This window comes from Suncus etruscus, chromosome 2 (assembly GCF_024139225.1).
Source record: "Suncus etruscus isolate mSunEtr1 chromosome 2, mSunEtr1.pri.cur, whole genome shotgun sequence".
NCBI classification, from domain to species: domain Eukaryota; kingdom Metazoa; phylum Chordata; class Mammalia; order Eulipotyphla; family Soricidae; genus Suncus; species Suncus etruscus.
This window is the reverse complement of record NC_064849.1, coordinates 5,409,859-5,423,850: the sequence shown is the minus strand read 5'-3', so window position 1 is coordinate 5,423,850 and position 13,992 is coordinate 5,409,859. Positions and strand designations below refer to the sequence as shown.

Sequence of the window (13,992 nt, the reverse complement as noted above, 5' to 3'; positions counted from 1 at the left end):
GGGAGGAAGGGGAGCTGCTGGCACTACATTCTGTTCTGGGGTTCCCCCAGGGAGCCTCACATCTGACACCAGAGCTTTCAGACACAGGTCAAGATTATAGTTGCGGGCCCGAAGAGATAGCTCAGCGGCGTTTGCCTTGCAAGCAGCCGATCCAGGACCAAAGGTGGTTGGTTCAAATCCCAGTGTCCCATATGGTCCCCCGTGCCTGCCAGGAGCTATTTCTGAGCAGACAGCCAGGAGTAACCCCTGAGCACCGCCGGGTGTGGCACAAAAACCAAAAAAAAAAAAAAAAAAAAAAAAGATTATAGTTGCCTTCAGTTCCCCACAGACCAAGACCAAATAACTTTACTTTTTTTTTTTCGGGCCACACCCGTTTGATGCTCAGGGGTTACTTCTGGCTAAGCGCTCAGAAATTGCCCCTGGGTTGGGGGGGGGACCATATGGGACACCGGGGGAACAAACCTCGGTCCTGATCCTTGGCTAGCACTTGCAAGGCAGACACCTTACCTCTAGTGCCACCTTGTCGGCCCCCAAATAACTTTATTTGGGTTTTTGGCCACACTCGACAGCGCTCAGGAGTTACTCCTGGTTCTGTGCTCAGAAATCACTCCTGGCAGGCTCAGGAGAGCATATGGAATGTTGAGGATCGAACCAAGGTCTGACCAGTGTCAACCGTGTGCAAGGCAAATACCTACAGTTGCTCCACCGTTCTGGCCCCAAATAACTATCTATTTATTTTTGGTGATGCCGGAGAAATAACTTTATTTTAAAGCAACTCCACAGAACCCATCAGGTAAGACCCTGCTCTGCCTTCTTGCTGAGGGGGAGTTTCCTACCTGAGCCCACCTCAGCCCTGTCACGCTCAGACAGGCAGCTCTGGGCATGTGGGAACAAGTGTCAGTCTCTTCTCCCACCACCAGGGAGCAGAGTGTGTGTGGATAACTAGCCTAGCGGAGCAGGGAGGCAGCCAGCATGAATCCAAGGAAACTGTTTCAGGCCAACAGACTCAGCTAGTCATAGCCCCTGGAGGCCCCTAAGTGTCACTGAGACTGGAGATGTGCATGAGTATGCCAATCTCCTCACAGCTCCCTGAGCAACACTCCCAAAGAAGAGATGCAAGAAAAACATGGCCGGGCCCAGAGAGATAGCACAGCGTTTGCCTTGCAAGCAGCCGATCCAGGACCAAAGGTGGTTGGTTCGAATCCCGGTGTCCCATATGGTCCCCCGAGCCTGCCAGGAGCTATTTCTGAGCAGACAGCCAGGAATAACCCCTGAGCACCGGCGGGTGTGGAACAAAAACCAAAACCAAAAAAAAAAGAAAGAAAAACATGCCCATGGCTCTGATCTACAGGCTGTTCAGCTGTAGCCGCCCAGAACACCAGCACTGAGGGCTGCCATGAAGGGTCGGCTGCAGCAGGAGCTCTGCAGATGTTAAAAATGCCCCTGAAACATATGGTCCCCTCCTGAGGGGCAATCTCTCTGCTACTGCTTTCGTGACCTCTCAGGCCCTGGCTCCAGCCTCCTGCTTGGTGTAAGAATGCATCTGTGCCCTCCCCTGTGCTGTGAGTGCCTTGAAGGTCCCCACAAAAGGTCTAGGTCTCCCTGAGCCGCTGTGTGTCAACTACCCAGATGCTGCTCTCAAGCTGGAGCCAGCTAAAGACAGTGGGCATCAGGCTGTAAGCTAACCCACACACAGCCAATGGTTCTGCCACAGCTGGAAGCAAAGGACACCTAATGGTCTCTCCTGATGACAATGCCCAAGACAGCTCAACAGGATTGGCTGACCTATGATGTCCACAAGCAGCTATAAGCCCAGTCTTCCTGTGACCTTCCTGCTGACTACAAAGCCCCAGGGTGACACGGAGGAAGCGCCTCATGCATGCTGGTTTTCCTGGGGCAGGTCAGGGTGGTGGAAGGCATAGCTGACGGGGACACGCATGCAGGGGCTGTTCCGGGCATGCAGGGAGGGCCAGCCAGCAGCACGTCCACCTAGCACCCAGTTACCTATTCATCTCAAGGTCATTCAGGCGCGCAGAAAGGTCCTCTAGACGGTTGATTTGTTTGTAGCACTGGCTACAGTAAAACTCAAAAGCCTCATCAGCGAGTATACCATGGAGCTTGGTGGTGAGAGGGTCGGCGCTAGAGAGACAAGAAGCTTCAGTTCAAGACACAGGGTGGGGGGCCGAAGAGATACATGGAGGTAAGGCGTTTGCCTTTCATGCAGGAGGTCATCGGTTCGAATCCTGGCGTCCCATATGGTCCCCCATGCCTGCCAGGAGCAATTTTTGAGCCTGGAGCCAGGAATAACCCCTGAGCACTGCCAGGTGTGACACAAAAACCACACACACACACACACACACAAAAAACCCACAGGGGGACCCCACAAGGAACAGGCCAGACAGAGAATGTTATGGACAAGCTGGCAGAAGGAGGCCCCAGCACCCACGTTCCACAGCAGTGAGCCCCACACAGCTGTCCCTGTCAGCACTGAAGGGCCAGGTGGCATGAGAGGCGAGTCCCAGTGCCTCCAGTTGCGCCCTCACCAGTGCCACACCTAGGCCTGGGCAGTAAATTGAATACCCGCCACTTCTCAACCAACCAGCTCGAAGATGGAACTCAGAAGGAACCAGCTGGGTGCCAAGACCCATCAGGTCTTCCAAGCTCAGTTTTAAGGAAGTTCAAGTGGAAAGTCAAAAGTTACACTTGAGGTGGGAAACTGTCACTCTGGGTCACACATGGGCAGACACACTGATGCCAAGTCCTCAGCTTCCACTGCAAGGAGCACAGGCACTAAGGATTCTTCCACATGAGTCTCATTTGGTGCCTCACCCCATAGGTGAGATTTGTAGGTACATGGAGAAGGGAGCAAAGGCAGGAGATGGGATCCAGCTCCTCCTGACCCAGGGCACAGGACACTGGGCACTCAGACTCCTTGCTGGGCTCATTTCCTCTCCCATCAAGCTCCAGGAGTGGGGACATCCCGAGATATCCAGGCTCAGCTCCTCTTGGTTTATTCTGGTTTAGGGACTACACCCTGTGGTGTGCTTAGGGCTCATTCTTGGAGGGGGGTAGGGACCACATGACGTGCCAAAAACCACCCCTGGTTGGGCTATGTGCAAGGCCAGGAGCTGAATGCTATCCTATGGCTGTGGCTCCTACGTTGGAAGTTTAATTGTTCTCACCAAAATGAAAAAGAAGCTTCCAGGCTCCGCCCAAGTCAGCTCTAAGGAAGGGCCCTTGGAAGCCCAAGTCCCTAGATAGCCTCTGTCCTGTCCTGTGATGTGGCCAAGACAGCCATGACAGGGACCAGTAGGTGAAGCAACTTCCATTAGTTTTTTTTTTTTTTTTTTTGGTTTTTTGGGCCACACCCGTTTGATGCTCAGGGGTTACTCCTGGCTATGTGCTCAGAAATCGCCCCTGGCTTGGGGGGACCATATGGGACGCCGGGGGATCGAACCGCGGTCCGTTCCTTGGTAGCGCTTACAAGGCAGACACCTTATCTCTAGCGCCACCTTCCCGGCCCCATCCATTAGTTTTTTTTGGTTTTGGTTTTGGGCCATACCCAGTGGTATTCAGGGGTTCTTTCCTGACCTTGTGCTCAGAAATCACTCCTGGTGGGACCCTATGGGACACCAGCAAGTGAATCTGGGCTGGCTGCACATGGAGCAAAGGCTCTCCCCCAAATACCATCACTCCAGCCCTCCCATTCAGGGCTAAGATGTGACTCTGACATTGTCCTACAGCCACCATGGGTGGAGTAGCAGCTCACCTGGGGGGGAGGAAGGCGGGGTCACTGCAGGCCTGATCCCCATTGCACAGGCTCTCCGAGGACAGCTCCCCATCCCCGCCCTCGCCATAGTCCTCAAAATGCTCCTCGCCTTGGATCACGGTGACCGCGACCTGACTGTGCAGGAGGGATCTGCAAAGACAAGACAGGGCATCTTTGTGTCCTTGCAGTGGGTGGACATGGAACAGCTCTGCCTCTAGCTCTTCACCCAGAACACTGCAGCTCAAAAGTGTGGGTGAGGGACAAAGTACAAGTGCTCACGTCCTTGGTTATCAGGACACACTTGACGCAGCCCAACAAACTCAAAATAGCGTTTTGAAAGGTTTTCTTTTTTTTTTTTTTGAAGGGGTTTAGTTTTTGGGCCACACCCAACAGCACTCAGCGGTTACTCCAGGCTCTGTGCTCAGAAATTACATCTGGGCCCAGAGAGATAGCACAGCGGCGTTTGCCTTGCAAGCGGCCGATCCAGGACCAAAAGGTGGTTGGTTCGAATCCCGGTGTCTCATATGGTCCCCCGTGCCTGTCAGGAGCTATTTCTAAGCAGATAGCCAGGAGTAACCCCTGAGCATCACTGGGTGTGGCCCAAAAACCAAAAAAAAAAAAAAAAAAAAATTGCCTTGCATGCAACTGACCTGGGATGGATCCAGGTTTGATCCCTGAATCCCATATGGTCCCAGTCTACCAGGAGCGACTTCTGAACGTAGAGCCAGATGTGACCCGAGAACCATCAGGTGTGACCCCAACCCCCCCTCCCAAAAGAAATCATGCCTGGCAGGCTCAAGATTGAACCCAGGTCAGCCACATGCAAGGCAAATGCCCTACCCACTGTGCTATCGCAATGGCCCCAAGAGGTTTCTACTTTGCATCTTTGATACAGAGACCAGCTCTGGGCACCTCCAGTCACACAGCCCACTATGGGGCAGGCCCAACCTGCAGGAGGCCCCAGAATCTCTTCCCATCTCAGCCCTGGACATGTGGTGCTGACTGCAATGTTTCTCCTCAATGTTTCTCCATTTCTCCTCACTCGCCTTGGCCAGTCTGCTTAATGCTGACAGCTAGGGTGTTAAAGAGCACCTATCTGACAGTCAGTGGAGAGTGACACCATTGAAGGTGGTGGGGTTGGGACTGCTGCTGCCCCGTGGGGTCCACCCCACCCCCGCAGACCCAGGCCCACCCGCACTGACCTGCCTGGGAGCAGCAACAGGGCCCCATGGCCAAGCTCCTCCACACCGTCCAGGCACTCCGAGGCCACGGCAGAACCGCCCGTGCTGTCTGCGTCCCCTTCAGGGTGTATCTCAGGCTGCACAAGGGTGCTGGTGTCCTCGTCGGTGAAGGTCTCACACTCACTGTAGGTGCTCTCGGAGCCCATGTAGGCACTGTCCGTCACCTCGGTAGCCTGTGGGGACGCAAGCCTTCAGCACAGTGACTCCAACCAAGGCCACAAAAGCCTGAGCCATGAGCTGAACCAGTGAGCATCACCTCCCAAAAGAAATGAAGCTTATAGGTCAGATGTGTGTATGGGAGCAAAACAAACTACTCAGTCATTCTATGAATATTTTATTTTCCATTTGGAGGGCCATACCTGGTAGTACTCAGAGCTTACTCCTATTTTTTTTTCTTTCTTTTTGGGCCACACCTGGTGGCGCTCAGGAGTTTCTCCTGGCTCTGTACTCAGAAATTGCTCCTGACGGGCTCAGGGGACTATATGTGATGCAGGGAATTGAACCGGGTCTCTCTGGGTCTGCCGCATGTAAGGCAAAGGCCCTACCCCTGTACTATCTCTCCAGCCCCAGGGCTTACTCTTTTTTTTTTTTTTTTTTTTTTTTTTGGTTTTTGGGCCACACCCGGTAATGCTCAGGGGTTACTCCTGGCTATGTGCTCAGAAGTTGCTCCTGACTTGGGGGACCATATGGGACACCGGGGGATCGAACCGCGGTCCGTCCAAGGCTAGCGCAGGCAAGGCAGGCACCTTACCTTTAGCGCCACCGCCCGGCCCCTAGGGCTTACTCTTGTAGGGTTCAGGGCAGCATGGGATGCCAGGGATTGAACTTGGGTCACACATACAAGGCAAGAGCCTCCCTGCTGTCATCTCTCTAGCCCCTTCATTCCCATTTTTTCTGTTTGTGTTGGGTCAGACCCAAAACCAACAGTGCTCAGGGGTTACTCCTGGTTCTGCATTCAGAAATCACTTCTGGGGCCGGTGAGGTGGCGCTAGAGGTAAGGTGCCTTGCAAGTGCTAGCCAAGGAAGGACCACGGTTCAATCCCCTGGCATCCCATATGGTCCCCCCAAGCCAGGGGCAATTTCTGAGCGCTTAGCCAGGAGTAACCCCTGAGCATCAAACGGGTGTGGCCCCCCCAAAAACAAAAACAAAACAAAAAAAAAGGAAACACTTCTGGCAAGCTCAGGGCACATAGGATCCTGAGAATAGAAACTGGGTCAGCAACATGCAAGGCAAACATCCTACCGCTGTGCTATGGCTCCAGCCTCCTTATTCCTATTTCTCTTCCTGTCACTGTTTTTATTTATTTTATTTTTTGGTTTTGGTTTTTGTTTTTTGGGTCACATTCGGCAGCGCTCAGGAATTATTACTGGCTCTACGCTCAGAAATTGCTTCTGGCAGGCTCGGGGGACCATCTGAGATTCGAACCACCATTGGTCCTGGGTCAGCCGCTTGCAAGGCAAATGCCCGACCTTTGTTCTACCTCTCCGGCCCATGTTCTGTTTTGTTTTGAAACTACTTGGATAGGTGCTCAGGGGCTATTTCCGCTGAGGGTTCTGTGTAATACTACAGACTGTAGCATGCTGCATTCTTTCTTCCCTAGAGACATTTTTGTGGATTTTGGGGGGGGGGGGGTCACACGCGGCAGCGCTCAGGGGTTACTCCTGGCTCTGTGCTCAGAAATGGCTCCTGGCAGGCTCGGGGGACCATATGGGATGGACCTGCTACATACAAGGCAAACACCCTGCCTTCATTTTATCTCTCCGGCCCTCCTAGAGACTTTTTTTTTTTTTTTTTTTAGTTTTTGGGTCACACCCGGCGGTGCTCAGGGGTTACTCCTGGCTGTCTGCTCAGAAATAGCTCCTGGCAGGCACGGGGGACCATATGGGACACCGGGATTCGAACCAACCACCTTTGGTCCTGGTGCTATCTCTCCGGGCCCTTTTTCCTAGAGACATTTTTTTTTTTTTTTTTTTTTTTTTGGTTTTTGGTTTTTTGGGTCACACCCGGCATGCTCAGGGGTTACTCCTGGCTGTCTGCTCAGAAATAGCTCCCGGCAGGCACGGGGGACCATATGGGACACCGGGATTCGAACCAACCACCTTTGGTCCTGGATTGGCTGCTTGCAAGGCAAACGCTGCTGTGCTATCTCTCCGGGCCCCCTAGAGACATTTTTTATCTGCTTTTTTGTTTATTTGTTTATTGGAAAGGCTTTGGACCACACTCAGTAGTGTTGGCTCAGAGGACCATGTGGTGTGGTGCCAGGGATCAACCAGGGTAAGCTCTATGCAAGGCAAATACCTGAATATCTCTCCAGCCCCCCACCCATCATTTCTTGGAGGGAGTAAAATGGGGAAGGGAGTGTTTGTGACCACACCTGGCAGTGCTCTAGACTAGTTCTATTCGGGGATCAGTCCTGGCAGTACTTAGTTGCCATTGATAGTGCTTGGGATCAAATTTGCATGCAAAGCAAAGCAATGCTCCCAGTCACTTTGAAAGTTACTCATTTGGGGCCGGAGAGATAGCATGGAGATAAGGCGTTTGCCTTTCATGCAGAAGGTCATCGGTTCGAATCCCGGCGTCCCATATGGTCCCCCGTGCCTGCCAGGAGCAATTTCTGAGCATGGAGCCAGGAGTGGCCCCTGAGCACTGCCGGGTGTGACCCAAAAAGTTACTCATTTAACTATAATCACATGATAAATTCCAGAAAAACAACCTGTAAGTGGCCTCATATTGCAACTTTCGTATGCATGCGATATGCCAGTTTCCATAAAACAACTGACATCTTTTATGTTTGTTCAGCGTTACTACCTTGAAATCCAGTTATATGATCTGACCCCCAAAATGTTGATCACCCCTGGTGGACATTGGTCAGATTCTGATTCCCACTGAGCACCATGGAAACCGAGACTTAACATGCTGCCCAGCAAACAGGAGCTGCACCAATGTCCATTGTAGCTAATCACCTTAAGCAAACAACCTGTTTTTACACCTAGAGCACACACCCTGCTTTCCCTAATCTCCTCACCTTGTCTTCCCTAAACACAGAAGCACACATCCGTTTTGAATCTCCTCTTATCCTACCTGATTGGCTGAAGAGTCCAGACCTTACCTTTCCCTAATGTAAACATCCATTTCCCAGCTACAATAAACAGAATTCCTCTCCCGAAGTGGCTGGGGGATGCTTCTTTGAAAGTATTCTACTTGCCCGGATCCGACCTCACCATTGACTTCTACATCTTGGGATCTGCCTCACTTTACAGACCATAAGCCCAAAGAACTGGAAGCAGGTGATTTCCAGCACATATGGTTGACTTTTACCAGGAGGCAGAAGCTCTGGCTAGAAAGGCAGCCAGCGCGTCATTCCCAGCTGATGCTGAGCGTGACAACTGGACACTATTCAGGTGCCAGGGAAGTGGCAGTGACAGCTACAGAAGGCACAGTCTTTCGGGAAGGGCCATGAGGAGCTCTGTGGGATGGACACACGAACATAGACTCAGACACACACAGACATACACACAGCCATTCCAGTCCAAATCAGGAGGGTTACCCCTTCCTGATGCTAGTCCAGGCCAGACAGGCCTCAGAGGCCCAGCACAGCAGGATCAGCCCCACAGATGGTTCCTGATGTTACGGAAACTGTCCAGGAGCCAGCCAAATATGGCACTGGGCAAGGCACCAACAATGAAAGGCTGAAAACCCCTAACACAGACCATGGGCCTGGTGGTCTTTTAGAGCACAGATATGAGAGAAGCCCTGGGACCACGAGACATGAAGCATAATCCCCTGGCGTATGGTCCAAGCCAGGAATGATTTCTGAGCACATAGTCAGAAGTGACCCCTGGGCATCACCGGGTGTGGGCGAGCCCCCCAAAAAAGAAATTTCTGAACACAGAGCCTTGAGCATCTGCTTTGGGTATGGCCCCAAAACAAACAAAATCAGGGACTAGAGAGGACAGGAGATAAGGTTCTTGTGTGGGAGTGGGAGACACCAGTTGGCTCCCTAACTCATGGCTTCCAAGCACCAGAGGATCCATGCAGACCCAACAGTGCATGTCATACTGGCACACTTGATCTGGCCACAGTCCCGACTCTTGGGGAGGGCCCCTCCTGGCCCCTTCAACTCCTTCATTTAGAGGATTCAGGCCACACATGGCAGCATTTGCTGTAGGCCATATGTGCCTGCAGGGAGAAAACCCAGGCCTTCAGCACCAAAGCAGGGACTCAGACCCCCATTGTGTCCTTGCCCAGACCAGCCTCTACCCTCTAATGCAGCCTCACAGAGACTGTGTGTGTGTGTGCCTTGGCTGGCACTTGCTCCAGACCTCAGGAAAGTTGGGGTCCTGGGGACCCCAGTTGGAACTGCAGATGCTCAGAGTCTGAGTGCATCAGAGCACAGAGCCAAGGGAACAGGGACAGCAGAGCCAAGGACAGTTGGTGCCTCTCCTGGCTGCTCCCCACTGAAGGTCCTTAGGACTGGCCAATAAATGTGCTTTGCACAAGGCTAAATGCAGGGTCATTCCCAGGCAGCAGGACCACACTTGGCCTCCAGGGAGGTAAAGACCCCCTCTTAGATAGGGCATACCATACCCCATCTCTGCTGCTGAGATATATGACCAAGGGTCACAGAGCCCCACAAGTGTGTGCTACCTACCAAAGTGACAACTTGGGCAAACCATTTTGAAGACGAAAGTCAACGGAGAATCAGACAATTCCAGAAAGCCAGTAGGTGGCATCACTCCTTGCAGCCCCCATACACCCAGGGAGAGAAGGGGAAAGCAGACCCCAGCAACAGCTTTTACCCAGGGCTGCATCCTCCACAGCGAGAAGCAACCGCAGACAGGGCAGCGTCCTCTTACCATCAGATGCCAGCCCCAGCACAGGCAGGCGCTCAGGATGACTGCCACATCCTACTGCAGCACTGGACACTCCTGTCCGCACGGGTCACTGGATGTCTCTAGGGACACTGCCCAGCACTGGGGTCCCTGCAGAACCCCTGTGCTCAACAGCAGGTACTTGGTAGCTGGGGAAAAGTTTAACCTAAGCCCAGCCACACTCCGTTAAACCTGCCAGAGCTGCCAAGGAGAGGAGGCAAAGTTCGGGAAGGACTTTGCTGGGAGCCTCACAAGGCTGCTTTGTGTGTGTCCTCAGCCTTGCTGATAAGGGCCACAGAGACAGTTTTCCCCTTCCTCCCAGTGGGCGGGGAGGTGGGTGGGACCGGGGGCATAGCGAGTCTCTGCGCCTGTCCCTGCTCATGTCCAGCCACCCCCTGATGCCCAACAGTGTGTCCGGCTCTCAGACACAAGACTGGACCTGCCCACAGGAGCTTCTTCTCCAGTGGAGGCTGGTGATGGGCCTGTTTCCTCACCTGTCTTCTTACACAGATGCCAGAAGTAAATTCTCTGGGAGGCCGGTAGAGGCTATGGGCAAAGGGACAGATGAGACTGGGTGCTGAGCCAGCAGGAGTGACAGTGCCCCAACTCTCACCATGAAGGCTAGAATAGAACTTGGAATTTGAAAAAAACCAGGTGGGGGTCCGGAGAGATAGCACAGTGGCGTTTGCCTTGCAAGCAGCCGATCTAGGACCAAAGGTGGTTGGTTCAAATCCTGGAGTCCCATATGGTCCCCCTTGCCTGCCAAGAGCTATTTCTGAGCAGACAGCCAGGAGTAACCCCTGAGCATCACTGGGTGTGGCCCAAAAACCAAAAAAAAAAAAAAAAAAACCAGGTGGATGGTAACCTACTGAGAGGCCAGCCACTGCTCAGAGCCAGCTTCTCTGGCGTCCTGAGAGTCCACCGTGGGAAGCATTGCTGAATAGACCACGATGTCAGTCTGTGCACTAGCCCCTTTGCGCCACCGGGTATGGCTCATCTACACCTAAAAGCCTACACAGGCAGGCATCAATGGAAAGGGCCATGCAGCAGGGTTCAGCCCTGCAGCTTCTGGGAAAGACTAGAGAACAGGCACAGCAGGGCAGGTCAGTACTAGCACCTGTCAGACCGCCAAGAGCCCAGCCCAGGGAGAGTCTTCGTGGGTATTGGTAGATCAGGTGCTACCAGGCTGCAATGGGGTTCTGCATCTTCTTTACTTCCTTTTTTTTTTTTTTTTTTTGGTTTTTGGGTCACATCCGGCATCGCTCAGGGGTTACTCCTGGCTCTATGCTCAGAAATCGCTCCTGGCAGGCTCGGGGACCATATGGGATGCTGGAATTTGAACCACTGACCTTCTGCATGCAAGGTAAACGCCTTACCTCCATGCTATCTCTCCGGCCCCTGCATCCTCTTTTCTTTTTTTTTTTTTCTTTTCTTTTTTTTTTTTTGGTTTTTGAGCCACACCCCTGGCTTGGGAGGACCATATGGGACACCGGGGGATCAAACCGAGGTCCGTCCTACACTAGCGCTTGCAAGGCAGACACCTTACCTTTAGCGCCACCTTTCCGGCCCCGCATCCTCTTTTCTAAGAACAGAAACTGCTAAGATATTGGGGCCAGAGTGGTGGCACAAGTGGTAGGGCATCTGCCTTGACGTGCTAACCTAGAAGGACCGCGGTTCGATCTCCAAGTGTCCCATATAGTTCCTCAAGCCAGGAGCAATTTCTGAGTGCATAGACAGGAGTAACCCTAGGGTTACTGGGTATGTCACAAACAAACAAACAAACAAAAAGGGAAGCTGCTAAGATAGAAAGTGACCAGCTGTTGAAAGAAATGTAGAAAGGCCTCACCCCCCCAGGGGCAGAGACCTGGGAGCAGCAACTGCCTTGCCTTCACTTAGAGCTCCCGGGGACACAGGGAGGCTGGCGCTAGGGGATAGGCTGGAGACAGGGGGTTTAGGGAGCTGATCTCAGGCTCTGTTTGAATCACATGGTCTCTCACTCACAAATGTATCCACAAATGTATCACAAAAACCCACTCACAAATGCATCCCCACTATCTGTTGCCAGATATACAGGAAAGACAAACCCTGGGACACTACTCTCTCCTCCTGATCTGGGACAAACACTGGCACAGGGAACTTCTTTTTTTTTTTTTGGTTTTTGGGCCACACCCGGCGGTGCTCAGGGGTTACTCCTGGCTGTCTGCTCAGAAATAGCTCCTGGCAGGCACGGGGGACCATATAGGACACCGGGATTCGAACCAACCACCTTTGGTCCTGGATCGGCTGCTTGCAAGGCAAACGTGTGCTATCTCTCCAGGCCCCCTTCTATCTTCTTGAGTTCCCAGTGATAGCTGCAGTCTCCATCTACAGCAGATCTCAGGGCTTACCCTGAGGGGACATCATCCACCCAAACATCCATACACAACATGGATCTGTGCCACTGACAGTGGTGAGGGAAACTGCCTACCCAGGCTTAATTCCCAGCACCCCATAAGGTCTCCGAGCCCAGCATGAAGTGATCCCTGCACAAAGAGCCAGGAGCAAGCCAGGAGCCTCATAGGGTATGGCCCCAAAACAAATTTTTATATATTCCCCTAAAAATTGTTTTTTAGGGCCGGAGAGATAGCAGAACAGTAGGGCATTTGCTTTGCCCGCAGCCAACCCAGGATAGATGGTGGTTTGAATCCTGGCATTCCATATGGTCCCCCGAGCCTGCCAGGAGCTCAGGGGTTACTCCTGGCTCTCTGCTCAGAAGTCGCTCCTGGCAGGCACGGGGACCATATGGGGACCATATGCCGAGATTAGAACCACCTTTGGTCCTAGGTTAGCCACTTGCAAGGCAAAGGCCCTACCTCTGCTATCTCTCCAGCCCCAAATGGCAACATTTTTTTTCTGGCCACACCCGTTTGATGCTCAGGGGTTACTCCTGGCTAAGCGCTCAGAAACTGCCCCTGGCTTGGGGGGACCAGGGGATTGAACCGTGGTCGCGATCTTTCCTTGGCTAGCGCTTGCAAGGCAGACACCTTACCTCTAGCACCACCTCACCAGCCCCTTGGCAATATTTTTAAGCACTTTCCCAGAGCTTAAAAAGAACTTGAAATTTGGTAAAACCAGGTGAACAGTAACCAGGTCATCCCCTCACACTGCTGGAGAAAACAGAGCTGACATTGGAGCGCTCACCCTCCCGCTCCATTCCCGAAGCATCCTCAGGGTTGGGACAGGAGCTGCTCAGCCCCCAGGACACACTTGCCTCATAGGTGACAAAGTCGTCAAACTCATCAGGACAGGTCTGGGTCTCCTCCTCTGGGACCAGCAAGGCCGGTGACCCTTCAGGATCTGCAGAGAGAAGAATGTTGCTCAGTGGGAGGTGGGGGGTGGAGGCAGGCAGGTTCTGGGCTGTTCTGGGCTAGTAAAGCTTTCCTAGGGTTCAAAGGTTCATATTCTGAGGGATGAGACAGCTTTAGAAGATATGGGGATAGGGGCAGGAGAGATAGCATGGAGGTAGGGCATTTGCCTTGCATGCAGAAGGATGGTGGTTGAAATCTCAGCATCCCATATGGTCCCCCGAGCCTGCCAGGAGTGATTTCTGAACGTAGAGACAGGAGGAGTAACCCCTGAGAGCTGCTGGATGTGACCCAAAAATAAAAAAAAAAAAAAAGAAGAAGATATGGAGGTAGGGGCTGCGAGAACACAGGCTGGAACAGAAGTTTTGTTTGTGTTTTGTTTTTTGTTTGGTTTTGGTTTTGGGCCACACCCAGCAGCGCTCAGGGGTTACTCCAGGCTCTTTGCTCAGAAATTGCTCCTAGGAGTTGGAGAGATAGCACAGCAGTAGGGCATTTGCCTTGCACATATCCAGACAGTGGTTCGAATCCCAGCATCCCATATGGTTCCCTGTGCCTGCCAGGAGCGATTTCTGAGCAGAGCCAGGAGTAACCCCTGAGCATCACCGGATGTGACCCAAAAACCAACAACAACAAAAAAAAAGTCACTTCTGTCAGGCTCGGGGGACCATATGGGATGCCAGGGATCAAACCCGGGCCTATCCAGTGTCAGCAGCATGCAAGGCAAATGCCCTAACCACTATCCTATAGCTTAGCCCTCCCTTTTTTT

At 52.7% G+C, this 13,992-nt stretch overlaps 1 protein-coding gene across 3 annotated transcripts in view; it reads right to left on the bottom strand.

Moving 5' to 3' along the window:
• The window catches only part of RAB11FIP3 (RAB11 family interacting protein 3), a 42,880-nt gene that overhangs the window by 10,452 nt on the left and 18,436 nt on the right, over positions 1 to 13,992 (bottom strand). For 2 of the 3 annotated variants that reach the window (XM_049767963.1, XM_049767965.1), the window contains 4 exons: positions 13,133 to 13,218; positions 4,972 to 5,183; positions 3,770 to 3,919; positions 2,005 to 2,139 (listed from right to left, as the gene is read on the bottom strand). In XM_049767963.1, coding sequence (XP_049623920.1) covers positions 2,005 to 2,139; positions 3,770 to 3,919; positions 4,972 to 5,156 — 470 coding nt within the window. In that variant the 5' untranslated portion in view covers positions 5,157 to 5,183; positions 13,133 to 13,218. The remainder of the gene's footprint in view (positions 1 to 2,004; positions 2,140 to 3,769; positions 3,920 to 4,971; positions 5,184 to 13,132; positions 13,219 to 13,992) is intronic. The other variant, XM_049767964.1, reaches the window with a different exon arrangement.